This window comes from Drosophila eugracilis, unplaced genomic scaffold, assembly GCF_018153835.1.
Source record: "Drosophila eugracilis isolate 14026-0451.02 unplaced genomic scaffold, ASM1815383v1 contig_2147, whole genome shotgun sequence".
Classification (NCBI taxonomy): Eukaryota; Metazoa; Arthropoda; class Insecta; order Diptera; family Drosophilidae; genus Drosophila; species Drosophila eugracilis.
In genome coordinates, this window is record NW_024573030.1 from 2,494,106 (window position 1) to 2,521,525 (window position 27,420).

Genomic DNA, 27,420 nt, shown 5'->3' on the forward strand with positions numbered 1-27,420 from the left:
TCAGTTCAAACGTGCACTATATTTCATTTTGTTATTCGAAAGCGTAATAAAAAATAATTTAAATAAACCTAAATCAAATAAAAATTGTAATGAACTTTTTATTATTTAAATAGCCGCCAATCGCTAACACTCGATAACAGCAATGGCACTTTCGCAAACGAGTTGGCATTTCTGTACTATCGAAAGATTTTTTGTTAGCCGGTGCGACTTTAACAGAGTTACCGGACTTTCAAATATATTTCAAATTATAGCTTCCATGTAATTTGGACGCAATTTCGAAAAACAAGCCAATTTTTCATCAAAATAAAAATATATATGCCCATAAATGAATAAAACCAATTAGATTTTATATGTCCCCCAAAACTAGCACAAAAAGTAAGATTATTAATTACATACACCTATCGATCGTTGCAATATATCGATTTGTATTGCCGCCATCAAATGCAACCATTCAGCACATAAATAAATAAAGTTGTGGTGGCTCTGCTCGCATTTTTATATTTGTGCTGCGGCTGCGTTTTTCAAAATTCGAATCTTTGCAATTTGCGATAATGTGATGTGATCTCAAATATGAAGTTATAAACAAAAACTGAACGCGAAAGTATCGTAAAAGGCAAATGATCGGATAAATTAAGGGAAAACTCCAGAATTCCCATAGAGCCAACTCCAATAGCAGCAGCAACAACAACAGCAGTTCGGAATCGGAGGCGCATTGTGTGAGCAAGATCCACGAAGGAGGGTGAAAGAGAGAAGGAGAGTGGGAAGAAGGAGAGGAGAGGTGGAGGAGTGGTGCACAGAATGGATGTTGAAATACCTGTTTTGGCTGGATATCTTAATGTGCCGACCCAAACTGGATTTTCGCTAAATCGCATCTCGAAAAAGGTATGGAAAATCTTCCTATTCGTTTCTCAACTATATCGGTGTTTTCCCAACTCTTTCCATTATTACTAAGTTATAAAGAGTTTTTTATTTTGGTAGTTTTCTACAAGTGCGTAGTTGTCGATAAACCAAACAGGACTTATTTGTGCATGTGTTTTTCTTTTGCATACTTGTTGCATACAAATGAGGTCCACTGTGGGAGTGAGAGTGAGAGAGAGAATGCCCGCTAGAAAGGGAGAGCGAGAATGGGGCCGACAACATACAATTATGGTCAACAAAGAATAATTGTCAACATTGATATTGTTTTAGATACTTGATTTTTAGGAACAAAATCACAGAAAACAGTATTTTTTTTGTTTATTAATGCTATCAACATAATTCAAAATGATTTAGCAAAGTTGTGAAAATTGTTTAATGTACATAAAATAAAGCTTTATGGAGTGCTAGTATTTTGACCGCAAATGTTGGAGTTTCAGATGGCACACACAGCTGGCGATTCATACGATTTCATGGTATTTGTGTTTATGTGCGACAGGAAATTCTTGAGCCAGCAGTAAACTAGGGGGAGAAGGGGAAATAGTGGGATTTGCAAAAAGTGTGTGTGTGTGTGTGTGTGGTGGTGGATTGGGGGGTCGGGGCGGTTAGGTGTTGATTGATGAGTAGTCAAGGGCTAATCCCATTATGTAAGTCAGAATCTATGCTCTACTTATGCATAGTTATTAAGTAATATTAATGTTAGTAATGAAATCTAATTAAGTTCATTCATTTGCAGAAAGCATGCAGTCGCTACTGTTTGCTATTCAAGGCCAGTCGTCATGGTATAGCCCGACTGGAGATGTGCGAAAGCAAGGAGGATCGCAACCCGAAGATCTTCACTCTTGAGAATTGTGTGAAGATCACGCAGGAACCACCGCCCGATCGCCTTATCCATATCGTCAAACGACATGTTAATTTGACATTGAGCACAAGCAGCGAGGAGGAGCTGAAGGACTGGATCACCGCCCTCCAAACGGTGGCCTTTTGCGACACTTCACAATCGGTCGGAATTGGGGCCATCGAGGAGGACAATGACCTGTACTGCAGCTCTTTTGTGAGTGATCACATTTTATTAAACCCGAAAACTAACAGGGGTGTGTCGATGAAAGGGGGATGTGATTTTCAATAATTAATTTCGAATCTTATAGTAGTTTAAAACTATCACATTCTATTTAAAATGATCTGTGAATGTTAAAGTAACGTTAATGCAGAAAAATTGCCAAGAAATTCACATTTTATAGAACCCATAAATTGTCTGATACAGCTCTTAGTGAAGGTTTTCTGTGTAACCAGATTAATATATTGCACAAACCACACTTATAAAACTCAAGTTGGATGGATTATATTACAAGTTCCTAGACCTTTTAATTGCTAGATTACATACAAATTAAGGTCTTTCGTGGAATGGGCAGCATCTTATTTTGGGATCATCAATGGCACGTACAGCGAGCAAGTGATTTATACCAGCGGTCTGCAGCCATTTAATATAACTCAAAAAAGAGTCTAATTCGTAGTACTGAATCTGCTTGCAATTAACCCCATGATGATGGGGCGCTCGATAGTCGTAGATCCAGTTGCGGGAAAAATCCCCAAAACGTCCCAGATACCTATACTTATATTTCTTTCTATTGGAATAGTTTTTAACAATTGATGATCCGTATTTAAGCCTTAACTGATCGCAACTTACATTTTTTTCATGGATTCAAAAGCTTGCACTCGAATTTCCGGACTAGTCAGCAACATTTGGATAACTGGAGGACCACATTTCATTTCACCTACAATTGCCATTAGGAACAAGAAAGGCATTAGGTCAAAATGTATGGCACTTATCATATTAAATGCGAATTCTTTACGCTGTGGCCACTTGTAATTCAGCCAAATTATTAAGGAATAAAAAACCTAAAGAGATTAGACAGTTGTTAACGATGAATTATATCCAAAAAAGCTAAACAAATAATTAGATAAAACCCACCTCCAATTCCGAGTTAACAGCCAGTGAGGGCAAATCTAGGAATCTCTTTACTGTGTTCATCTCGAGAAGCAAAAATTCCTGGCTACCGACAAATAGAAGAAACATACTGCCCAATCGCGATAGCAGACTCTCCTCTAGATGAAGTCCTAGCTTAATGCTGCCTATATATAAGTATAATGCTCCTTCCGGAGTACGAGAACCTTCATCGACTCCATTCCATAAATTGTCGATGATATCTTGGCAACCGAAGAAACGGGAAGCGTAGAAAATCTCCAATAGGAGATCGAAGGACATATGATCGCATGGCTCCAAAACCCAACGATACATGGAAGCAAAGGCTCGGGCGGTAATTATCGATGAGGGCAGCTGGAAAATATGTGTATGGGCCCAATCCTGGCGATGGAAGAGGGTCGATAGCAATCCAAGAACCATAGAGTGGCACCTAAAATACTTTCCCTCTACTATAACTGTCAAATTGGGTTTTATGCTAGTTTTCAATAAAGTCATCATCTCTTCAGCAAGAAATGAACGTGGTGTTCCCGGAGAATCAAACCAGGCTTGTTCTAATGCCGACTTCTTGGTTCCCTTCGGATCCAATAAGCATTCCACTTGACTAACTGATATCATCGGCATTAGATTTTTTGTCAAATTTCTATTGACGCCATTGATTTGATCAAGAACATTATCAAAGTTTCCCACTCGGAGGTCAAAGGGTTCTTCAAGGGGCAAAGGCAGTTCGTATTGCAGCTTCATGGAATTTTCAAAAAACAGATCGGTGCTACTGGCGCTATTTGTGAAATGGTTGTAATCATTTTCGTTTGGCACCTTAAGCTCCTTTTCGTCCGATTCATTGTCTTCCTTCTGATTCTCTAAAATCTCAGACATAATTTTTCTAAAAGTTTTAATTTTTAACTTTGAATTTTGAATAGAAAAATACTTGAAAAACTTTATATCACAAAAATGGTATCAATGGCTGTAGGCAATGTATAAAACTTGTACAATTTTCAATTTGTTTTAAAAAGCAATGCCAACTATTTTGACTGAGGATAGTTCAGAACTTGAGTTGGTTATATAGATATGAAAACTAAGTGCTTCCAAGGTAGAATATATTACATATTATATATGTTAATTATGAATATACAATTCCTCATTATTAACTCTCCATTTTTCCTTTGCAGGATGGCCTTTTTATCATCACGTTAATTCCTTCAGAGGCCTCCATTCGTTGCTGCATCGAACCCAAGACCTATATGCTCCAGATGACACCCACTGAACTTCAGTTGAAATCAGAGGATATGGGTGCTATAATTGCCATGTGGCCGTATCGATTTATAAGGAAGTACGGCTATCGGGATGGTAAGTTCACTTTCGAGGCTGGCAGAAAATGCACCACCGGCGAAGGTGTTTTCACTTTGGATCATACCAATCCGCAGGAGGTATTCCGCTGCATGTCTGCCAAAATGAAATCGATGAAGAAACTAATTAGCGGCGATAGTCTGAGCACCTTGGAGTGCGGTGAAAATCAATTTAGTGCGGCTGCTGGCATGGAACCCGGTTCGCGAAGTCCCCTGCCACCATCGCCATCGAGTAATCCCCATGGTGGAGAATTCGAGATAAATTCAACGCAAAGTTGCATTTCCCTAAGGGGTTTTATTAGTTCCAACGATTCGCTAAACAACTTTTCGGCTGGTGGCAGTGTAGGAACTGGAGCTACAGCGGGTGGTGGAGGAAATTCTTCCGGTGGAATCACACTATCTGTACCCGCAAATAGCAGCAACAGCACTAACAGTAAACACATTCCCAATAAACCTCCACGCAAACCGGGTGGAGTCAGCCCAACAACCCATTGTGATAAATACAGGAACGTTGTGAAATATGAGCCTGTGGCCATAACGACGATATCCTCGCCATCCGCCACCTCAGACGTGAACAGTTCGGTGATATTGAAACCTTTGGAAGGCGAACCGATAAACCTGCCAGATATTGCACCCGATTTACCGCCTGATTTGCCGCTGCGAAATGAGAGCGCCCCAAAGGCGCCGCCACCAGAGCGGGATTACGAGTGCATCGAGAATATAACAGAGGCGTGGCGCACCAGGGGCGTGGGCGATGTTAGGCACTGTGAACGTATGCCAATACTCTGCGATACCTCAGAATTTGTACGCCAGCGATCGGTCACAAAATCCACCTGTAGTGTTCCGAACACACCCAAAATCATAGACATTGATATTGGTGAGGGTTGTACAAGTGCGACTTCCATCGGTGATTCCAATTATGATCGTTTGGATTTTCTATCTCCGAACAATAAGACATCGAGTGGCTACAAGACCATTGTGAATGTCACACTGCCAGGTAATCGAAACCGTTGCAGTTCACCCAATGAATACGAATTGATCGCTAGTCCTGATACGGAAAGTTTCCGTAAGGCCGATGATAGCCATCTTGGCTACGGGGTGCTGCGAAAGACCAGTAGTACTACGAACAACAATAATAATCTAGGAATCTCCAATAGTAACATCAGTGGCGGCAGTGGCAACATTAACAATGCCACAGCCAACAAAAGCAACCTCGATGCAGCTGCCATCGATCATCGCAGCTATAATGGCCTTAACTATACAATCGTCAGCAAACCGAAGCGAGTGTGAAAGATCTGAGGATTTTTGGGAGTAGGGATCGGGCGGGCATCCAGAGATCCTGGGATCGAACCGGGTGCAATGGGGTTTGGGGTGGACCAGGAGGTGATAATCCATGTTTTATTTGACCAAAAAAATTGTTTTCAATCTAAGCCCCCAGGCAAATATTATTTCAAACAGTCTTAACTTATAATTTCCTTTCATAATTCTAAATTTTTTTTTATAAAAAGATTTCAAATATTGAAAACTAACAAGCCAGTAACTGAATATTTCCATTAATTTTGAGAATAAGTGAAAAAGAAGAGACTGCCGAGTGCCTTACAGTTCTACAAAAAGAAAATAGAAATTAAAAACAAACAAAAACAGGCTAGAAGACGAGGGAAGGGAGTGCTCCGAATCTCCAAATCCCAAAAACTGTCCCTTCCTCCGCCCTGCCAAAAAAAAAAAAAAAAAAAAACCATTCGAATCGTTCAATTTTTTGTTATGTTAAATTCGTAATCTGTGATTGTATTGTTAATTGTGAAACTGTTAAATTTTAGCCAGCACTGCCCGCCACTTGATTGCACTCGAAAATCTTATATTAAATATAATTCTCTGGACGTAACGAAAAGTTTCAAAATGTGTATGCGATTTGTGCTAAATATATGTATTGTATATTTAATGAAACTAGATTTTTAATACACCGAAATTGTACTTGTTTCCGTTTTTCCGACCGGTCCTCTCAAGGTTTTTTGTTGCCATATATAAATCGGTTATAGAAAATCCCTCGATTATAATTCCTATACGTTTTTGTATGATAAATGTATGATAAAAACAGCCATAGGAACAATCGGTTTAATGCCATAATCTCCAAAATGTCCCCAAAACAACAGTTGGCCCCTAATTTTGTTCAATCTTAGACTGTAAATATGTAGGTTTTTTAAGAGTTTTTTTTTAATTGCACCTCCTCTTATAACCCAAAAGAAAAAAACAAATATAAAGAGAAAAACCCATGCACGTTCGAGTTCTCATGCCAGGATCGTTGTAAACGACATTTTTTAGTTTTATGTAAAGGTCACAAACAAAAAAAAAAACACGAACAATCAAAACAAATCGAAAAACGAACACAAAAAAAATACCAAAACGAAAACTTGTGACTTACATATTACTTGAAATAAATCATTTTTTTTACTTATCATTACGTTTACGATTATGACTATTGTAATTATTATTTTTTGTGTCTGCAAACTATTATTGTGTAAATAAAGACCAACAAAATCAAACCACTTAAATTTAAATGAGTTTGTCTTTTGCACTCCCAAGTATGTCATGGTAGAAATTTCAGAATCGTTTTGGCTTTTCAAGCGATAGCAATTGAAAATCGGAGCTAAATTCTGCTCTCCGTACCATCTACTCTTATTAAGTGTTTTCGCACCAACACCACTTAATAAAAAAATATTGAAAAAAAATTTAAAAAGATGCTTTTACTGCGACGTTGCCACAAATTAAAATTGCGTCCTTGGATACGTCTTTGCTCCGCTGAATTAATTCATAAGGTAAGCATAAATACTTTATAAATCTTAGTTCTCTAATTCCTTGATCCCTTTTTCTAGGATGGCTTTATCGAAAAGCTGCGTCATAGCTTTGATGAGGATGAACGCAGTAATCTGGTGGTGCCCACGTTCAAGAAGGCCATGCTCTATCCGGATGAGATCGCTGTAAAGGACATCACAGGAGAATACACCTATTTCCAGTTATATTTGGCCGCCAAACGTCTGGCCATCCAGATCTCAAATATATGCGGTAAGTTTTTTAAATTAAGTTTTTTTTTAGATATCGAATCAGCTAAAGATATCTTTAATATATGATAATATGCATATCGATCGGTTCATATATATTTTTACCCTTATAGGCAGTGCCTCGCTATCAAATGTGACATACTTGTGTTCAAATAACGCCCTTTGGGTTACTATCCAGTGGAGCTGTTGGATTTCAGGTCAGGTGGCAGTACCCCTAGAATCCGGCCAAGCGATGGATCAACTGCGTCGTCAGGCATCGAGCTGCAAAACCAAACTTTTAATAGCCACACCAGAATTTGAGCCCCTTGCCCAGGAGTTATCGCAGGGATTGCAATCGGCCACCATTATATTGGATCACGCATTCGTACCAACGGCTGAGAGTGTATCCTCAACATCGATGTATGCCAAGCAGTTGGTTGGAACTCAGGGAGTTATCCTAACGGAGAGTACATTGCCAAGTGATTTCTATGCTAAGGCACCGGCAATGCTAATCTATACGCCTAATGCGGTGAATAATCCAAAACCAGTGCTATTGACGCATCGTAATATCGATGCCCAGATACGATGTTTGATCGGTAGTTGGCGTTTGGGACCTGCAGATTGTATGCTGCCTATTATATCCATGAATCGAATGCATGCTGCCTTGGGTGCAATTCTAAATGTAGGCGGCAATGTTGTACTACAGCAAAAGTTTGATGGACATAATGCTTGGAGCGCTCTATTAGGCATAAATAGTCCATCTAAACAGCGTGTAACTCTCTTTTTGGCCATGCCCATTGTCTACAAACGATTGATTGCCGAATATGAGAAAATGTTTTCCAAAGATTCGCGAATGGTTGAATATATTGTGAATCATTGCCGACATAAGATCCGATTGATGGCCACCGCTTATGCCTTGCTACCGGACTCGGTGTTTTATAGATGGCGCGAGATTACGGGACAAAACATATACGAATATTATGGAATGATTGAAACTGGTTTGGTTTTGGGTCATACTCTGGATGAACCCCATCGTGATAGTTCGAGTACATCTTCATCGGCATCGAGTTCCTCGGCAAGTTCAAGTATTTCAGCCCTAAATGATTATCGTCCGGGAACTTTGGGTGCTCCTTTAAAGGGAGTAACAGCCCGTTTGATAAGCAATAAGGGTGCTGAACTTATAACCTGTAAGAACGAACTCGGTGGAACTGTGGATCATGGTCTTATACAGGTTGAAGATATTGGCGGTGATACATGCTTGGCCCAAACCGTAATTGGTGAACTTCAGATAGCTGGCTCGCATTTGGTATCCAATTCATTGGCCATCAATAATCAGCAAATCGTACCGGCTAACACATCATCCACTCAACAAGACAATCCTCAAGATGATTTCTTTAAAACCGGCGACATTTGTGCCTATCAGAATGGAAATTTTTATTTTCTGAGCAAAACCAGTGACGTCTTTACTGTTGGCGGCTATAAGGTGTATGGATCAGAAATCAAAAAGGTATTGATCTCACATCCGAATATCAACGATGTGGCTGTCTTGGGTATACCAAATAAGTTGTGGGGCCATCGTCTTGGTGTTATATGCATTGTACCACCGGATGCGGATATAGATTTGGATGCAATCAAAACGTACTGCTATCGCCATCTGCCGGCACACAAGTGCCCCACTGTTTTCAAGACTCTCGTATCGAAATAGACTAGTCTTAAGTCAGACTTAGCTTCAAATTCATGTGATTTTTCGCAATGTTATCCAAAATATCTTTTTTTGCCATATACCAATAATAATTTTAAATATTTTCAATTGAAACGATCATACAATGTATAATATAGCTTAAGGGTCTTAATGATTATTGGTCCTTTTCGATCTTTTTATAATATATAACTTTGGTAGTAATAGACTAAAACTATAAATTTATTTTTTACGCACATAATGCTGGATACTGGGAGTTTAATCCCTTGCGACACTTGCTGCCTGCTGTGGGGCATTCGCTATAGACACTCTGCCCCAAGACATTTGAATAGGCGTAGTTACAGGCCAAATTGAATTTCCGATCTTCGCCAACTGTATAAGAAACAAGACCACAGCCCACGGCATCATTTTTTTCATTGATCAAAACGGTCAAGTGACCTATGACTCTGAAGAATTAATAAATGCAGCTGTTATTTAGGGTTCAGTGTATAAAATAAATAACTAACTTTGGTTGAGTCACGGGTAACTTTTGCAAATCCGAAGCTTTTATGTCCCTTTCCTCACCAGCCCACATCTGAACTGCTATCTCCAACAATTCCCTTGTGGTGATCGGCATTGATTTCCAAAATCCTGCTGCAAATAAATTCTGACCAGATTGACGAAACTTTTCGGTATTGTGACAATAATCATGCTCCATAAGACAGGTTTTGGCATTTAGTAGTGCCAAATTTTCCAAATCCTTGTTCCATTCTATAGTAGCCATTTTGCAGGCGAGCCTTCGAATCTTTGCCTTGCCACTGGCCCATTTTTGTCTCACTATATTGTGAGCCTTGATTAGAAGATTTTTATGATCCTGAGTGAGTTTAACAACAGTAACATTTTTTGGACAGTTGGTACCAAAAGAGCCGTTTCGATTTTGCTGCTTACAATTTATATAAATATATTACCGAATTTGGTTTATACAAATTTAATTTTGAACAAAAATTGTACTTAGAAGTCACTTACACATGCAATATGGTTGATTCTGCTGGGACAAAGATCCGGTCTGCAGTAATTATCAGCCATACAATAGATCATAAAATTTAAGAATAAAATAAAAACCGTAGAGTCCAACATTTTGGAACTCTTTCAGTTCTTTACCAATTGCAAACTGTTTATATATGTCTATATGCATTCTAAAATTTTATGACGGCTTGGTTTATTTTATCTCTAGACAGTTTTGCACGACCAAGTTGCAGTAATTCAAAAGTTATTACCCATTCACATTTTCAGAATATCCATTTGCCAACGTTGAGAATTGGGGAGATAAGCTATTGGCTTTCTGAATCATATTAAATATGAAATTATTTAAATTAAAAAGTTAAACGGCATTCAACTTTTTGAACATATTTGTAAAAATGTTAAAAATTATAGTAGATTGCAAAAAATATATTTATTATGAAGCCATAACGATGTTTAACTTACACTTAAATTCGATTGAGCAATAGCCTGAATTGTAATTTATCGATAGATCGACGTAAAAATTAACACTTTACAACACTATAAATGGCGCGCATTCAAGTATTGAATAATAATAAATTAACCTTATTATTATCAGTGATGAATTAATCATTACATAAATGTTTATGGCAAATAACGAATACCAAAATGGCTATCAAAATGCTACTCTCCGCCCCCATAAAGAATGATTATAATTCATTGTTAAGTTTTCGATAAGTTTGTTGATGTTGATGGCTTGTTGTTGTTTACCCATTTTTTTTTTTACAATTTTGTTTACGCACAATTTTTTGTGTTAACGTGCCGGTGGCAACGTCGGCGTTACAAAATTACCCTTTTTCACTCTTCTTCTTGGAAGATAAAGCAAAAAATTCTATTTACCAGCTAAAAATAGCAAGCGGCGGCAAAGCAAAAACCAATTTACAATTATGCTGAACGGGAGTTGCTTTCTGCACAGAGAAAAATATGTTAAAAATATTTAATATAAGTTATCTTTATAGTTTTTTATCTAATTTTTTATAAGTATTTCCAGGGAAAATTGTGACGTGTCAAAGAAGTCTACAAAAAATTGAAACCGAAACCTTTTTATTGCTCTTAAAGTTTATAATATGAATAATGTAATATTAATGTTTAAAGTCGAAAAAATAAAAACCTTACTATTGTATTAATATAATCTTATTTTTTCAGTGTGTGATGGATCTCCACTTGGCACTTAAGGAGCTTTCAATCGCCTGTCGTCAGGGTTATAAGTATGTTTGTGTGAGATACACCAAAAAACTCACATGTTTGTTTAGATTTTTCACATGTTTTTGTTTTGTTTTTCTGGGCCACGTTGTTGTTTTTTGTTTTCTTTCCCTTTTTCAGAATGCTGTTAGTGGTCGAAGGTCAATTGCACAAGCCCTAAAAAGTGTGTTTATTGGCCATAAATAAAAAATAATTGAATTAATTTATCATTACCACCGAAGGCAAATGCCATAAATCTTTTGATTTTACATTTATAATCCCCAAATTATAGACTTTTATTTGATTTATTTCAGTAGGAAATTGTCAGTTTTCTTTGATCCTTTTAGTGATTTGTGAAAGATTCATTAAGTTTCTTTTTTCTTTATTTTTTTATTGGTTCGAGAAGAAGATTAAATTATATTACTTTTGTGAAAAATTGATAGCCCTAAAAAATATATTTATTAATACAATAATAAGCTGTTTTTTTCGCTTAAAACAAAATTATTTAGTGGGTTCCCCAAACCCTTTAGCCTAGAAAAATGGTAAACAATGCGATTTGAATTTCCAGAGTCACTTTATTTACCGAACATTTTCGAAAAGCAATTCCCAATTTCCAAATCTGTTTTGTGTTTGTTTGCCCTTTTCATTTTCAAATCGTATTTGCTTTCTGGCCTAATCTTTGCATTAAAGTTGGTCTGGCTTTTATCTCTCGGCTTTGAGTTTTGTAACCCGCGAATGGTCAGGAAAGTCATGTGTTGTTATTTTTATATTTCGGTGTTGCTATTGTTTTTCGGGTTTTATCAGCCATTATAAGCAGGTCGCTGATAAGGCGACCGTCAGCTGTAATTTAATTTAGTACACTCAAAGAAATAAATCATTTTAGCAAAACCTATTTTGTAGGTGAAACGAAAGAGTTCAAGCGGAAAAGATTTATTGGTCATTTAAGTATGTATGCTTCTATCCTATTTTTATTTAATTGTTTAATTTATTAATTTTCACATATTAAAAAGGTTTTACGGTTTTGCTTCTATTTGCTGTTTTAAATCCTGATCCTTTTTGTTTAAAAGCCTTAATTAAGAGTGCTTCACTTCGTATTTTCACTTAAAAATAAATATATTTTTATCAATTAGGAAAAATGAAAACCTACCACAATATTAGGAAAAAGGATGCGTTGCAAGTGGCACGTAGTCGCTGGCATTTCTAGTTTTTTGTTGCTGTTGTTTTTCTGGTGGTGCAGGCAACTGGAAAACTAACACACACCACTCCACAACGCAATTTAATTTTATGTCATTTAATGTAAAGGCGCAGCACGACTTCTCTGCCGTCGTCGCTGCCTCTGTCGCCGGTGTGTCGACGTGCCAAAATCCGCATACTGAGAAAAACAATTCTTAACTCTTCAAAAACTCATGGAAAACATTGAGAAAATATACAAATTTATATTAAAAATTTTAATATAATCTATCAAATGATATTGTTTCTATTGAAATTGCTAATCTGATATCTGATTTTGTTACATTTCTGGTAAGTTCTAGATAACCAGAACACAAACTAAATTCCACAGTTGCCAGTTCAGTTCAATAGCATCAAAGACCAACAATAATAAAATCGCTCACATGTTGCTGTTGTTTTTCTTTTTTTGTTTTGCTTTTCTTTTTTTTTATTATTTTTGTTTTTTTTTAACTTTTTTTTTTTGAGCCGGCGTTGGGGCGCAACACGTACGCCAAAAAATTGAAAAGCAGGGAAAACAACAACACACCAGACTCTCAAGCAACTCACACATACGCACATCATTTTAATGGCGTTGCGGAAATCTGAAATGGCATCAAAACTGTGAAACTGCGGACCTTGAAGAGCACGACAAGAAATACTAGACACGCAGAAGCAAAAACCAAAAAAAAAAAAAAGCATAGAGCATGAAGCACAAGGCTTCCCTTTCGAGACGATCTTGTCCAATATTCTTTGGTCTGGGCACTACGCGTCGTTCCTAAACACACGTGTGTGTGTCAACATCAATCCAACCATACCGATTAGATCCCCGGCACACGCCCAAAAACATACACATGTTTAATACAGAAGCACAAATTTTGGGAGCGGACTTACAATTACAATACAGTGGTCCCCAGCTAAGGTAGCAGTGAAAAGATAATCACATCTGATATTTTTGGGTGTTATATACGAAAAAAACTTATAAGAATTCTGTATTTAACATCAGACTCATAAAAGATATTATGATGCATTATTTTATGGTAGTTTTTAAATCAATATCAATACAATTTATAAATAAACATAAAATCCATAAATATTTAAATTTAAACAATATCCCCGAGAATATGTATGTACTGTACTTTGCACACCTTATTTTTCCGCGCGCTTGTTTATTACGCATTTTAATTTTCGGCAATTGAATTTTTTTTTGGAGCTACTTATAGAGCAGTAGATGTCATGTGGATCGTGGTTGTAATGTTAATAGCTCCATATGTGACGTCATTAGACTGTCGTGTGGCTCCAATTTTGTTGGTGTTTATTTTTTTCCATTCTCGTTTTATTTATTTTTGCAGGTGCAGCGGTGCAAATAGATTATAATTTATGTATTTGTAGCGGGCGCATGCTAAACTGCACACACTCTATACAATACGTACATATATATATACTATATAGCTGAGACCCTGTTTTTGGTGGTCATGTGTTTGCAGTTGTTTTGTGTTGCTATTGTTGTCCCTGGACCTGAGCGTTACGTGACGCTTGGAAAGTCAGCAGACCTCAGGCAGACAGTCGATGCGCCGGTTGTTCTTGTTCCAAGCATACATTGTACGGCCACCCCAAAACAAGTGACGTTTATGCGGAATAGAGGGACGATCAGTTATTCACAAGATATCTTTAATAATGTTTAGGCGTTGGAAACTGATACTATATCATATATTATGACTGTTGTAGAAGTTTTTTTTTTCTTAAATGTCAATTATGTATGCAAAAAGTTTTATTCTTTCCTTCTAAAATCTGTAACCGGCGAAAAATTCTTCATTTTAAGGTCAAGAATTCTTTAAAATCCGACTGTACTAGAAGAGAATGTTCCAAAATTTTAATAACCGGATTTAGTTAAAGATATCATGATATGACCTTCGCATAAACCGCTTTGGAAACTTCCCGACCAGCTTGCATGTTTCGGTTTTCTGTCTGTATTCCAAGTTTTTGCCTCCGCAGAGTGCAGTGCACTCCGTTTGCCGCATTCAAAACGGTATAGTTAAAGGGGGGCCTTCCATTTTTGTTGCATTTTGTACACAAGATGTTGCACTTCTACGCGGAACCAGTGCTTGCCAAACTTTTAGGGCTTATAGAGGCATATTGATCTTGATGGGCAAATGAATACGATTAAAACGACCACTATAGTCGAAGATTAGTGGAGCAGATAATTCCCTTTAATTTTTACCGGCCAACTGATAGGTCCAATTTAAATCAATCCTTATTTTTTTTTTTGGTTCGTTCTTTTTGTTGTTGTTATTTTTGTTTCGGTTATTTTTTGGGTCCAAGTCCATTGGCGCTCTATTTGATCAAGACTATTATACAATCTCACACGTACAACTACATACATGCGTATGTTCATATGTAACAAGTGTGTAAGAGTGGAGGAGTCAACAGTTGAGGTACTACTAATAGTGCTATTTCGGGTTACTGATTTTGATTGATTTTGATGAAAAAGATATGGTAATATTACTTTGAGACTATACCTACTACATTTGCATGAACATACATATGTATAGTAATATTAAAAATTAGTAGAAGTAAAAAACCTTGTAACAGAACTATAATTTTGACCGCAAATGTGCGTACAAAAATGCGTTTTTCGTGGAGCAATGAAGTAGAATAGAAACGGAAAGACAGAAACTATTTGTGCGTGTATGCATGGGTGTTTCTTCAATCTTGTCCGTGTGTGTATTTGAGGGGGTACTTTATGGAGGGCATGGTGCGAGGGATGAAGGGTGAGTTGGAGCATATTGTATTGGACCGACAGTTTGTCACACGCAGCGACCTAAATACGCACATTATATGATATTGTGTTTTTGAATTTTTTTGGTTTTTGTTTTTGTCTTTGTTTTCTTTCGTTTACATTATCAATGGTAAACTGTTATGTTTCTGCATATGTTTGTTTTTATGTTTATTAAATGCATTTTCCTTTGGTCTTTCCATATGAAAACGTATAAAATTTAGCATTTAAGCGAGGTTTGACAAGCACTGCTTTGTACGCTAGTTTGTTTTTGCTGTTGCTTTTGCTCCTTCTTCCTATTCTTTTGCTTCATTTTCTTCTTCAACCGGCTTACATGGTCTGTCTGTGTATGTAAGCGAATGTGAACCGTAATACAGCACTGGTCACGATAAAGAGAACATGTAAAATTCTCAGCTTGTAATTTAAAATGTTTAAGGGTTATACAAATTTTCAACATTCAAATACTTAAAACCTATAATATTAGTTTCTCATGATAATTCAAAGACCATCAAACTTAAATATTATTTTTTTTAATTTTTTCGGTGTTGTAACTATTTACTATTTTCTTGGCCGCAACTGTGTATGTATGGTCTGTTTCTGGTAACAATCCCAAGAAGCAGCTGTTGTTGTCCCCGCACCCTTCTTATGCTGCCCATGCACAGATATAAACACACTAACACTCTCGCTCTCACACACACATTGAAAGACCGCTTCTGCTTTTACAGGCGTCGACGTCAACTTCTTTTCTTTGCGCAGTGATGGTTTTCAAAACGAATTCGAACGCTTAAGCGAACGGTTGTGTTTCCTCCCAAGCCCAAAAAAAAAACAATATTCAAAAAACAGTAAGAACTGATACCTCAGAGAAATCAACAAAATACGTTACCGAAAAAAAGTGTAATAAAATATACGATCAAAGAAAACATTTTTTTGTGGTGCATCTTCAAAAGAAAACCGGTTGTTAAATGCGCGCTGCAATAAAGACAACAGCAAGAGTTAAACAACAAATACCATAAAAAAAGCAACGTTGCACATTTTCTTCAGTGCATTTCAAACTATAAGGAGAAGAATCAAAAATTGAGGAAAAATTAAGAAAAGAATACTTAACCAAAAAACAAAATGGCATTCTCGATTGTAAGCCGTAGCATTTTGCGCACTTCGAGAGAAATCCTGGAACGCAACATGGCCGCAACTGTCGGCGTTTTGCAGCAGACCGCCTCCCCGCCCCCAAATACGCCCGTTTCGCACAGTGATTGTCATGTAAGTTACAAAAACACAAGTTTTCTGCTTAAAAACATCCAAATAAACGGTTTCCCCAGAAACAAACTCAAAAACAAACCAGAAAAATAGAATCGCAATTCGAAAATAAGCAAAAGGGGAAGAGTAGGTGGGGAGGAAAAATATAGCAGGGGAAGCGGAGAGTGAAAATTAGGAGAGGGAAGTTTACGAAATGAGGCCAGTGAAAATAAACTGTAACAGTGTATCACAAACTGTAAGACCTCTACGGGAAAACTTCAATTTTTGTATTGTATAATTGTACATTCTATATAAATCTTGCTTATTAAAAAAATTCTATTCCAATTATTAAAAACTTCTTCGAAAGCGGCTTTGTAGATAAAAAGTTTCGGATTTATAAAAGTTCTACGGTTGATTGAGAACGTTCATTTGTCTAATGGCAATGTCTTAAATATCAATCATTAAAGGGCGTAGCAATTCAATCAATCAATAATAAATTTGAAGACAGGCGCCAAAATATACATTTACCTTAATAAAACCAAAAACCGAAAGACAAACAAAAGAAAAATTACATTGAAAAAAGAGCGCTGGTTATTTTCTAAAATTTCAAAAGGTAACTTTTATTTGATGTCTTGCCTACACCTTTTTGTTTACATTATTTGTTAACTATAAAAATACCGGCGACTATGTATAAACAATATTTACATAAATGTTTCGGTTTCAAAACAAAATTTATGATATTATGTTGACTCCAAATAAATGTAACCCACCTATGCCAACATTATATTTAGTGTTATTTTTCCACTGTGTATTCAGGTGAAAGCTAGCTTTCCTTTCGCACCAACAACAACAACAAACTCCTCACAGTTTGAGAGTCGGAAAACTGCGCAAATTCTGTTGCATGAAATTATTGCGCAAAAGCATTGGATATAATAAGAGAGTTCCTCCCCTTTTCCAAATTTTGTTTTTCCCTCGAAAAAAGTAAGCTTTAGAATCACAGGAAATTTCTTTTATCAATTGTTTTTATCCGCGTATTTCCTTGTTTTTTTGCTGTTGATTAACATTGACCTGTTGCTCGACTTTGATTTTTATTTGCCGACGACTCTCTGAATCTTCTACATACATCATTGTCATTGTTTTTTTTTTGTTTGATTTTCTTATGGTCGAAACGTGTTTTTTTGTTTTTGAGACGCGCAGACATTCAAATGAAAAGAGGCCCGTTTTTTCGCATTCATTAATTCGTATTTTGGAGAAACTTGTTTACGAAAAAAAAGAAACAATCCAAAGTTCGTTTAACCAAATGAAGTGGCGGAGCCGAAAAATAAGGTTCCAAAAAATAAGCGTGCGGACTTTATGATAATGGTATATGGGGTATGATATCATCGTCGTCGTCGGTGGCTGGCAACATCTGTATACGGATTCTTTCTTATCGAGAGTGCCATTGAAATTTAAAACGTTTACAAGAGTTTTCGGTCTCTTGTAATTAAAAAGAAGACAAGTCTTTATCTTTTTCCAATAACATTGACAGAAGCTGTTGAAGTGATGAATAGAAAAAAATCATTTCTTCGAACGGTTTTTTTTCCGCATCTAAAATTATCTTTTTTCATTTTCAATTATGCAATTTTTTCTCCTGGTCATTGTTGTTTTAACTTATCCTATATCTCTAATATCTTATTGGACTTTTCTTAATTTCTTTTCTTCTTTTCCAATTACATAACCTTTTTCTCCAACTGGTTTTTATTACCATCTACCACTGTTTGTTACATGATCGCCACGTGGTTTTTTTTATTACTAATGATGAGGGGCTCTCAAACTGTAAAATGAATTTCAAGAACTCATACAACAATTTTGACAGTCACTCTCGGCACCTCTTTTTTTTTGTGGCAAACAAAATACTCGTAAAAAACGAGATAACGAATCGGGTTTAGAATTGTTTTGTGAGTAAACAGAACTGACCTTAACAATAGGAAAATAACAACAAAAATGAGAGGAAAACAGCAGTGTTGCTGAGTTGTAATTAAAAAAAACATAATGGGCCGAAGGTCGTATAGAAACCATATCAACAAATAAAGAGCATTCAGCATGGGGTTATAGCAATAAAAATAAATAAAACAACAAGCTTTTTGGGTCATGTTCTAGTGTTACATTTAAGACCAAAATCACGGATTTTGTCAGTTACTGTTATACATTATTTTTTAGATCATTTTTAAATATTATGAATTTTCTTTTAATTTTAGCGCTATTTTTTGGCAACTGGTGGTAATATTCATGGACTATTGTGGCATCAAATGCCAACATCCATGGTCCAGGCTGTCCGTCAATATTCTAAGAAATCCGGCGGAGCAACCAAATTGCGACGTGAGGTGGAAAGTGATAGCGATTCCGATTCGGACGATGAGTTCGAGCGACGTCGCCAGAAAACGGATTCCAAACGCAGCGAACGGGTGAGTGAACTGCTTGAAAAATGCATAATATTGCTCAGATATTAATGTGTAACCCATAAAAGAAACCCACAAACAAAAACACACACCTCCACGTGGCTGAGAAATTTCAATTGTTTTCGCTTGACAAGCCAAGAAACGTGTTTCGAAATTTGGTTATCGCGCTCTCAATGTCGTTTTTTGAACCTGCTCTGCGGTATTTTAAAATAGTATAACATTGTAATCTGGTTAACAGTGGTCAGTTTACAATGGTAACCGGTTTTTGGAAACCAGGCTTTTTAAAGATCAAAGCTTTGTTTCGGTCTTTAATATACCTAAATATGGCTTTCCCTTGGAAAACATAAAATAGATTACATCGAAAAGCGTTGGCATTTCTTTCAAGTCCTGTAAAGCAGTTTAGTGGTTAGGCTTAGTGTACAACGTTTACTGCTTTGCTTTAAAAGGTCTTTAAAGCAGTACTAACGAGTCCTGGACTAATGAGTCCTGGTAATAGATTACATCGAAATGCGCTGGCATTTCTTTCAAGTCCTGTTACAGCAGTTCAGAAAAAGCTGTAGGGTAAGCAGTTTAGTCGTAAGGCTTGGATTATAGCTTTTACTGCTTTTCTCCAAAAGGACTTTAAAGCAGTGCTCACGAGTCCTGGTCTGAAAAGCTTTAAGTTGCAAAACACAAAATGGATTGCATCGAAAAGCGTAGGCTTTTCTTTTAAGTCCTTTTACAGCAGTTCAGAAAATGCTGTAAGGTATAGCCTGAAAAGCAGTTTAGTCGTAAGGCTTAGAGTACAGCTTTTACTGCTTTTCTCCAAAAGGACTCCAAAGCAGTACTTACGAGTCCTGGTCTGAAAAGCTTTAACTTGCCATTTTCAGTCAGTTGCAAGCTGTATAAAAATAAAGCTTGGTTTAAGAATAGAAAAGAAATCTAAAGCTTAGTTAATAAATCTTCCATTGGAGTCCTGTGTTTTCGAAAAATCAAACATACACATTTATATTAAATAAAAAAAAAACAAATAATTAAATTCTTAAAAATCATTTTTTAGGGCGACTCAGCCTTCTGGCGTCGAAAAATGCGTACTCTGCATCGCATTTTGGATGTGAACCACGACGGCGTCGTGTCTTTCGACGACTTCAGTTTGCTGGCCAAACGCTTTAATGATCTAGGCCATTTGACCCCGGAGGTCGCTGCCGAGTTCAACGATGTGATCAAACATACATGGGAGGAGCAGTTCGGGGAGATAACCCCATACAATCTGGTGACTGCCGAGCAATTTCTCACCGATCTGCATCATCGTCTTAATGATAAAAAGATGGCCAAGCGCATCGGTCGCTTCCTGCCCTATTTGTTTAAGGTAGGTCTGAATTCTTAATTTTACTTGTTCTTTGGCTAATTCAAAAACCATTTCAGGCTGTGGACTTTGATCACACTGGCCATTTAGATCTCGAACAATACAAGCTCTTCTTCCGCTGTCTGGGACTAACCGAAGACGATGCTGCCGTTTCATTCGCTGTGATAGACAAGAACGGCGATGGCCAATTGTCGCTCAAGGAGTTTGTGCACTTGGGCCGTCAGTTCTTTTTAACCGAGGACGATACTAAGATATCGAAAATGTTCTGGGGACCGCTGGTGGCTGATCATTGACGGGGTGCAGTCACTGCTGTAGATCACAAAACATCCAAAACAATAGCAACAATAATCCCACAAAATTCATACCACAATCAAGATTATGAAAATCAACAAGAGAACAGCGACCGATGCCACAACATCGGCAATAATAACACCAATGAGCCAATGCTAAATACATTAAAAACGACAACGATGATGGCCAATAATTATAATAATAAATTAGTGGCTAAATCGTTGCCAACTCGCGTGCAGGCGGCAGGCGGCAGTTGGCTAAATCTACAGCATGTGGCGCCGCATAAATCGGGACCGATGATAACTACCATTACGAAGACAGCCACACCAACCATGATCGTCATAAGGAACATGAGCATTTACGACTATTTACGGGAACATTTGAGCAGTTCAAAGCGCCAGCGGTCGAACTTTGAACCCCATCCATCGCCTAGCAATTGTCCCGCTTCCAAGTTGCGCAAGCATAACTTTAGTAACTATCAAAAGGAACGGGAAAGGGAGCAACGGTATAAGGATCAGCATAATAACAATCATCGATCCAAGGGCAAACCATCGATGGATGATTACGATATAAGCTTCTTTTTCTACCTAAACTCGTTAATTTTATTCACAATGTCGTGCAGCCGTCAATCAGCTGCCGAGGGCGATGACCTAAAGCATTTTATATGCGACCGGATCCGGAAATTCGATCGTCTTAGGCGTAAGGCAAGAAAGCGCCGAAAGCGACGTCCCAAACAGCTAAACGAGGATCAAATGCATCTCTAAACTCGGAAAAATAAAGCTTATAAGATACATACTTTAACATATACACCGGTCACCCTATTTACTATATAATCGATAATTTTTTTGCCTAGTTAAGAGTTATGTTTAACTGATATATTACACAGCAAGCATGATATAACAGAATACAACTGATTTTAAAATGTACGTTTAAAAAAACCAAAATATGTTTTTATCTATTGTATGCTTTGCAGTTTACTGGTAAGTTTTTAGGAAATTCTTAAACATGGATTTCAATATTAGTTTTTGTAATCAAATCAAAGATCAAAGATATCAAAGATGATTCCAAAAACAAGAGATTTTACTTAACTGTACAGAAATGGAGGGTTCCCTTCTCCTCGTTTCGGGCAAATTGCATGCAAATGCAAAAAAAAAAGGAAGCAGACGTTATTTTCTACCACTTTTTGTTATAATTTATTTTATTTTTCATTTTCCCCTCACTTGGCATCTGCGGCCACATATCATTATGTAAGCGCCAGCGAAAAGGATTTGCAATATCAACTGAAAAGTGTTTAGCTGGATGTGGTGGAGATACAAAAAATTCTACCTTATGTGGGAGATTGATTAAGTGAATTTTTAGTACCCTAAAATTTCTCTAAGATTTAATTAATCTTAATCAAAATAGAAGATTGATTAAGCAAGGTTTTTAATACCATAAAATGCCTCTAAGAATTAAATTTTTCATTATAAAAATAATAATCAAAGATAGAAAAATGATTTTTCCATTCAAGAAAAGTGTTTGAAATGCAGTTCAAACTATATTGTTTTTGGCTTACCAAGTAGCAGGCGAAATCTATAGACCCTATCTATAGGGCATAAAAAAGAATTACGTTGTGGAAAAGGGCAAGAAAAACTTGTCGCGCGTAAATCTCTGCGATGGCAACCTCCCACGGCCGTCTAGGCTGGCTGACCAGAGCTCATTATGCGCATTTGTTGCTGGGCGGTAAAAAATTCGGGGGTTGACTAAGGATGATGGGCGTAGCAGCCCATTTCTTTCCTCTACTTCTAGTCCTTCTCACTAATTTTTTTTTTTTTTTTGTCCAACAGCACCGCATAGTCTCATTTTCCCCACTTCCCTGCTCGTTTTTTATTCATTTGTAGCTAATAATTTTAATGCTATTCAAAATTATGTTGGAAAAAAGCGAAAAAAAAGGAATATGTAAAAAGAGAAATGGGGTTGTGGGTTGAGTGGGTGATGGAAGCCATGTGAAAGCATTTTTGGAGACCCCTCACACACACGGCGCTTATAAATTGCATTTGTATCTAAAAGGACATTAATTTTGGTTCCACAAAGAGAAAATCAGCCTGTTTTAAAGGTTCAGAGATTTTCTTTTTCTTTTTTTTAATAAAAATAATATTTGAAAATAAAATATCTGGTAAATATTTTAAATATAGTTTAAACATTAAAGAACTTTTATGTTTTATTAACATCTTTTTATCTTAGAGAATAATCCATTTAACATTGTTTGATGTCGCCTCAAATGGCTTCAAAAATCTTCAAAGACTTATAGATGCAATGTAATGGCATTAAAGATTTCTTTCAGTGCTTCTGTGGCTGTGCGAGAAAGCAGTGCTGTCGCCTTTCTGTCCCTCTTGCGCATTTCTTATTCGCTTCAATATTTTATAATTTAATTTTTTTCCTTTCCCCGTATTTTTTCCATTTTTTGTTGGTTTTTTTTTGGTTGTGCCACGCACATGACGACCATCGCTAATCCTTTTGCCTCACATACACTCTTAAAAAAAAATCTCACACACTTGCACTGCTACATCTTTCATTATGTAAATGCACGCTTTACACATTTTTTTCAAGATGCACTGTCCAGCACTCTGACTAACCCTCCTCCCCACGCCCACACCTTTTTTTTTATCATATTTTTTATTTCCCAACTTGGGATTTCCTCATGTATGTGTGTGTGTGTGTGTCTCTATATGAATGAAAAATATATATATATATATATCACACAGACACACATGTAACTGGTTAAGTACATATGTAACTCGCCTTCGTTGGTCTCTTCTACTAATTTTCATCTTTTACTCTCCTTCACTTAATATTTTTTATGGTTCATCCTCTTCCGTCCTTTATTTGCCATTTCAACGTGTTTTATCGCGTTTTAAGAGCAGTTTTTAAAAATTAAAAGCACGTCCTAAGTCCACATTTGGTCAACAGCTGCTGTCCAAGATGGGAAAGCCACCCACGCTTTACCTCCCCTTTTCTTTCCCCTTTCGTTTTTTTTACTGGATATGCATTTAAACAACAGTCGACTAAAGCTTGATTGGATCTATATATTTACTTACTATTTTCAGATTGAAATAGATTCTTTAAATTATTATATTTACTTTGAAGATAAACTTAGGAGAATATTTTAAGAATTTTATACAATCATAATTATACATTTTTTGGTTCTTTGCTTTTTTGCTATTAAAACTTTTATGGATTTGCTTTTTAATTCAGGTAACGTTTCCCCCAAGATAAATAGGCATTGCAGTTATTGCTGTTTTAACTGCTACCCGCTAAATGCCTTTGCGGCTGGCATAAATTTCGCAGCTAATCATAGAAAAAAGCGACTAAACTGGCGGAGCGGTTGAGAGACATATACTTATCCGGCGAAGGCCGTAAAAGTGCGCTAATGTTAACCCGTTGCGTTGGCTCCTGTTTGAATTACAACACCGGCCCCCATGCTCTCTTAAAAGAAAAACTCCATGCAAGGGGGTGTTAAGGCAGCGTTATGCTGTTGGCATGATAATTTAATTACAGCCCTGGGATTGGGTTTTGCGGCAAAGGCGGCATCAATCTGGAGCTTAGACAAGACAATCTTCCACATGTGTATATGGCATCTTCGTCTTAACACCTTTTTGGCCAAAACCTTTGGAGTCAGATAAAAAGGTGTACAACCGAAACCAAGAAAATCACTTCAGGAGTAGGCTTCAAGGGATTTACATTATATGAATATGAAATGCTCTAACTTAAAATATAAGAAAACGGACTAAAGTTTGTATTCATTTCAGAAATTATTCAGTTACCTAAGAAATATGAGAATCGCATAGAGAGGTGATTGGATAAGAAATAATACGTTTTTATAATCGCAGAGAGAGGGGGTTTACTCTAGAAATATACTATTATTCATTTTCAAAGGTAAAAACCTTTCAACTTGTTTATTTATAAATAATATATAGATACCCTCACGGGTCCTAGCTAATGTATCCCCCTATTCTGTGGGTGTCGTCTCGCGTTGTCAGGGTATATAATTATATATTAAATTAAGCCATTTGCATGCGCGTATTTTTGGGCGGCCCCTCTTTTTTGCCATCCCTTTTGTGGCCAGGCTGTGTTGTAGATTATTAAAAATTATGCTTCACAGTAGGACATGCAATGCTGGCAACCCTTCCTCCGTGTAGTCACATAGGCCACATTAACGTGCCTGAGATAAGAAGCAGGCAGCAGTTGCAAAAATTGTTTCTCTTTTTTTCTTTTAATTTTTTTTTTTTTTGGTTGGGGTTTCTCAATCCCCCCGACATTTATTACTGTTGCTGTTGTTGTTGGTGTTGCTGGGCCAACGCAAATCCACGCAAAAATTATATTTTGACGTTTGTCAGCGGTTGGCGGGGGAAGGAAAAAGATGTGGGAATACGAGCTAGAGGAGCCTACATGACAAAAAAAAAATAAAGAAGCAGAACAAGAAAATACAGAAAGAGGTTGTTTAGGGAGGTCGCGGAACAGTGGTGGGTTAACCCCAACCCTAAAACGAACGAAATTCACTTTAGGGGTTTGGGGTTGAAAGCTTTATCATTGCCCTACAGTCGAGATTTTAGTTTGCTAGTATAAGAGGGAAACCTAAACTAACTGTTAGTAAGAATAATTTGAACTAAAGAAGTTTATATAAAAGATAATATCGAATAAATTGGGGCTTTATCAATCAGAAAAATATTGTTATAAGAAAATAATAATAGAAAAGAAAAAATAATATATCATTATATTATGAGTGATTTATAAAGTGATTTAAGTTATTTATTAACATATTATTAAAACAACATTTAATATTAATTAACAACTTTGAAAGGTCTAAGATTTTTGTGCAGCGCATTTCTCCTGCTAGAAAACTCATACATGACTGTGGCAACTCTGGCTGCATTCATACCTTAGGGAGGCCGCCTCGTCCGAGATTTGTTTAACTAAATTTATATTCTAAATGCAGTCTGTCCTGTGGTTGTTCTGCTGGGCTTTTTTGCTGCTTTGTTTTGCCCCTCTCTCTCTCTCTCTCTCTCTGTGACATAAGCCGCGCTGCTTAGTTTTAAAAACTTATTTTAGTGTTGGAATTAAATTTTGTTTCGCTTTAGCCTTTGTTGTTGCTCCCGTTTGCACTGTCGGCCTTTTGCGATTTGGGCCTGGCCAGATGTCCCAACTCCACTCTTAATACATCTAAATTGCTGACTGTGTGGGATGGTGACCAAATCCTCGGTTAATGTAACGCCATTTTGTTGGATGTTAGGTAACACAAGTGAATAATAAAATCAGCTCATGAAAATGAAAAGTACGAGTAATTTCTTATATATTTCTTTTTTTTTGTGGTAGATAAAGCGACGATAGACGGTAGAATATGTGATCGATTTTTAGGGTTCTACAATCATTTGTGAAACTTAAAATCGAACACAACTCTAACTTGTTTATTGGGGATTTTGCACGTGGACGAAACGAAGTGTATTACAGTTGAAGATATGGTTCAGATCCTCCAGTTTGGTGTATATATATATATATATAATTGCAAGCTAGACTCGTTTCTTCAGGAAGCGAAGGGTTCGATGCCAGAGCTTTAGGTCCTTCACTTTTTGTCGTAGATCGTGCAAAATCTCACCCATACTCTGATTCTTTTTGTGCGGCGGCATGGGCAGCATGGCATCATCGGGAGCAATTTGAGGACCCCGATAAGATTCGACGACAGCACGGCGGGCTGGCAAAGTTGACGATGACATTTGCGGCACTGGGACAATGGGTTCGACCAATCGCACCGTCATCCTAGCGACGGACTGATTTATGTTGAACTTGTTCTGGTTCTGATTCATCTTCATCGCCATCACTTCGGTAAAAATTCTTCCATACAAACAGTATAGACGGAAAAATATAAATAAATAAATGTATTATATTTTTGGAATGCTTATTGTTGACCGAGTCAGATGTAACTGATATATATTCGATGTCTGGAACAAAGGTCTTGACATTCAACTTACGTTAATTGCTGTGATAGCTACGTTTATTTTTAGTGCCCAGGTAGAACTATTGGAAATCGCATAGAAGGGTTTATTAATTTTCAAAAATCCTATCCAAGTTAATTACATTTTCCAATTGTCTAACAACTAATCTAACTATAGTTCTTTGTGATATTTTATCAATTCACAGTTGTACTAGACAGTTATTTGGTTCCTGTCTATTCTGACTATTTTTCTGTTGACTTATGCATAGAAATTGTTGGTCATGTTTTATTTTGATTTCATTCCGTTATAGTTTGTTGGATTTTTATAGTTCTGACCTAAACAAATAGGCTAACATCGCGAACATCGTCCACACAAAAGGACGATGGGTTTTGCGGGCTTGGTTGAGTGGGTTAACTGAGGCATTTGGGATCATAAATTTCCAGCACAGGACACTGTTTGCTGTAGATGCGGTAGTAAAATCGCCGCTGCTTTATTGTTGGGTTATTTGTTAATCGTTGGTAAATTTTAGGGTCGCTTTGCACTAAAACGGTTTGGGTGAGCGAATGGATTAAGATTTCTTCTTTCTTTGTTTAAAAGTCTAACAAAAAATCAGTTTAGATTAAGTTTTTTTTCATATTATCATAAAGCTTAATACTTTACAATATTTAATGCATCCTTTTTTAATGATATTCTTAAATATATAAGTAAATTTAAATATTTACTTAAGTAATGTAAAAATCCTTGTGCTTTACAAATATCTTGTTCTGGTTTTATATTTTTTTCTTCAATATTTTATAAATTTGATCGTGCAGTAAGCCAAAATGTCTGATGGTATTAGCTTGTTTCTTTTCACTTCCCTTTTGTTGGTGGTGCGTGTGTTTTTGATTTTTGCAGGTGGCACACGGCGCAAAACGGAAGCGAAACGGCAACGACACCTTTGAGTGAAATAAATGATAATGGCCTCAA

At 36.8% G+C, this 27,420-nt stretch overlaps 6 protein-coding genes across 8 annotated transcripts; 3 read left to right on the top strand and 3 right to left on the bottom strand.

Moving 5' to 3' along the window:
• Positions 1–444: 444 nt before the first annotated feature.
• On the top strand, positions 445–6,791 carry LOC108104925. Its single transcript, XM_017211277.2, has 3 exons — positions 445–882; positions 1,652–1,969; positions 4,066–6,791. The coding sequence occupies exons 1-3, from the start codon at positions 799–801 to the stop codon at positions 5,530–5,532; spliced, it is 1,869 nt and encodes a 622-aa protein (XP_017066766.1). The 5' UTR covers positions 445–798; the 3' UTR covers positions 5,533–6,791.
• LOC108104927 lies at positions 1,982–4,023 on the bottom strand. The gene is made up of 3 exons (XM_017211279.1): positions 2,888–4,023; positions 2,603–2,814; positions 1,982–2,540 (listed from the first exon to the last, which is right to left on the bottom strand). The coding sequence occupies exons 1-3, from the start codon at positions 3,770–3,772 to the stop codon at positions 2,303–2,305; spliced, it is 1,335 nt and encodes a 444-aa protein (XP_017066768.1). The 5' UTR covers positions 3,773–4,023; the 3' UTR covers positions 1,982–2,302.
• Positions 6,792–6,853: 62 nt separating the features above from the next.
• On the top strand, positions 6,854–9,038 carry LOC108104926 (malonate--CoA ligase ACSF3, mitochondrial). The gene is made up of 3 exons (XM_017211278.1): positions 6,854–7,055; positions 7,113–7,302; positions 7,412–9,038. The coding sequence occupies exons 1-3, from the start codon at positions 6,978–6,980 to the stop codon at positions 8,980–8,982; spliced, it is 1,839 nt and encodes a 612-aa protein (XP_017066767.1). The 5' UTR covers positions 6,854–6,977; the 3' UTR covers positions 8,983–9,038.
• Positions 9,039–9,111: 73 nt separating this feature from the next.
• Positions 9,112–10,165, bottom strand: LOC108104928 (antigen 5 like allergen Cul n 1). 3 transcript variants are annotated; one of them, XM_017211282.2, is made up of 3 exons: positions 9,982–10,165; positions 9,483–9,829; positions 9,112–9,422 (listed from the first exon to the last, which is right to left on the bottom strand). In XM_017211282.2, the coding sequence occupies exons 1-3, from the start codon at positions 10,090–10,092 to the stop codon at positions 9,206–9,208; spliced, it is 675 nt and encodes a 224-aa protein (XP_017066771.1). In that variant the 5' UTR covers positions 10,093–10,165; the 3' UTR covers positions 9,112–9,205. The 3 variants fall into 3 exon arrangements, with proteins under 3 accessions (XP_017066771.1, XP_017066769.1, XP_017066770.1); XM_017211280.1 differs by having other exon boundaries at positions 9,483–9,898; positions 9,982–10,163; XM_017211281.1 differs by having other exon boundaries at positions 9,483–9,895; positions 9,982–10,157.
• Positions 10,166–15,937: 5,772 nt separating this feature from the next.
• LOC108104930 lies at positions 15,938–21,429 on the top strand. Its single transcript, XM_017211283.2, is given in 4 exon segments — positions 15,938–16,435; positions 18,649–18,855; positions 19,889–20,197; positions 20,254–21,429. Coding segments are annotated over 4 exon segments (1,653 nt in total). The 5' UTR covers positions 15,938–16,294; the 3' UTR covers positions 21,250–21,429.
• A 4,368-nt stretch (positions 21,430–25,797) lies between these two features.
• LOC108104921 lies at positions 25,798–26,455 on the bottom strand. Its single transcript, XM_017211271.2, has one exon. The coding sequence runs from the start codon at positions 26,335–26,337 to the stop codon at positions 26,032–26,034; it is 306 nt and encodes a 101-aa protein (XP_017066760.1). The 5' UTR covers positions 26,338–26,455; the 3' UTR covers positions 25,798–26,031.
• Positions 26,456–27,420: the final 965 nt, after the last annotated feature.

Excerpts from the sequence above, each read along its gene's own strand:
- LOC108104925 (XM_017211277.2), top strand. The coding sequence starts at position 799 with ATGGATGTTGAAATACCTGTTTTGGCTGGATATCTTAATGTGCCGACC. Across the intron at positions 883-1,651 it reads TAAATCGCATCTCGAAAAAG|AAAGCATGCAGTCGCTACTG; the intron begins GTATGGAAAATC and ends ATTCATTTGCAG. Across the intron at positions 1,970-4,065 it reads ACCTGTACTGCAGCTCTTTT|GATGGCCTTTTTATCATCAC; the intron begins GTGAGTGATCAC and ends TTTCCTTTGCAG.
- LOC108104927 (XM_017211279.1), bottom strand. The coding sequence starts at position 3,772 with ATGTCTGAGATTTTAGAGAATCAGAAGGAAGACAATGAATCGGACGAA. Across the intron at positions 2,815-2,887 it reads CTGTTAACTCGGAATTGGAG|GTTTTTTATTCCTTAATAAT; the intron begins GTGGGTTTTATC and ends TAATCTCTTTAG. Across the intron at positions 2,541-2,602 it reads TTTGAATCCATGAAAAAAAT|AAAGAAATATAAGTATAGGT; the intron begins GTAAGTTGCGAT and ends CTATTCCAATAG.
- LOC108104926 (XM_017211278.1), top strand. The coding sequence starts at position 6,978 with ATGCTTTTACTGCGACGTTGCCACAAATTAAAATTGCGTCCTTGGATA. Across the intron at positions 7,056-7,112 it reads CCGCTGAATTAATTCATAAG|GATGGCTTTATCGAAAAGCT; the intron begins GTAAGCATAAAT and ends CCCTTTTTCTAG. Across the intron at positions 7,303-7,411 it reads CCAGATCTCAAATATATGCG|GCAGTGCCTCGCTATCAAAT; the intron begins GTAAGTTTTTTA and ends TTACCCTTATAG.
- LOC108104928 (XM_017211280.1), bottom strand. The coding sequence starts at position 10,092 with ATGTTGGACTCTACGGTTTTTATTTTATTCTTAAATTTTATGATCTAT. Across the intron at positions 9,899-9,981 it reads GAATCAACCATATTGCATGT|CAGCAAAATCGAAACGGCTC; the intron begins GTAAGTGACTTC and ends ATAAATTGTAAG. Across the intron at positions 9,423-9,482 it reads TTACCCGTGACTCAACCAAA|AGTCATAGGTCACTTGACCG; the intron begins GTTAGTTATTTA and ends TTAATTCTTCAG.
- LOC108104921 (XM_017211271.2), bottom strand. The coding sequence starts at position 26,337 with ATGGCGATGAAGATGAATCAGAACCAGAACAAGTTCAACATAAATCAG.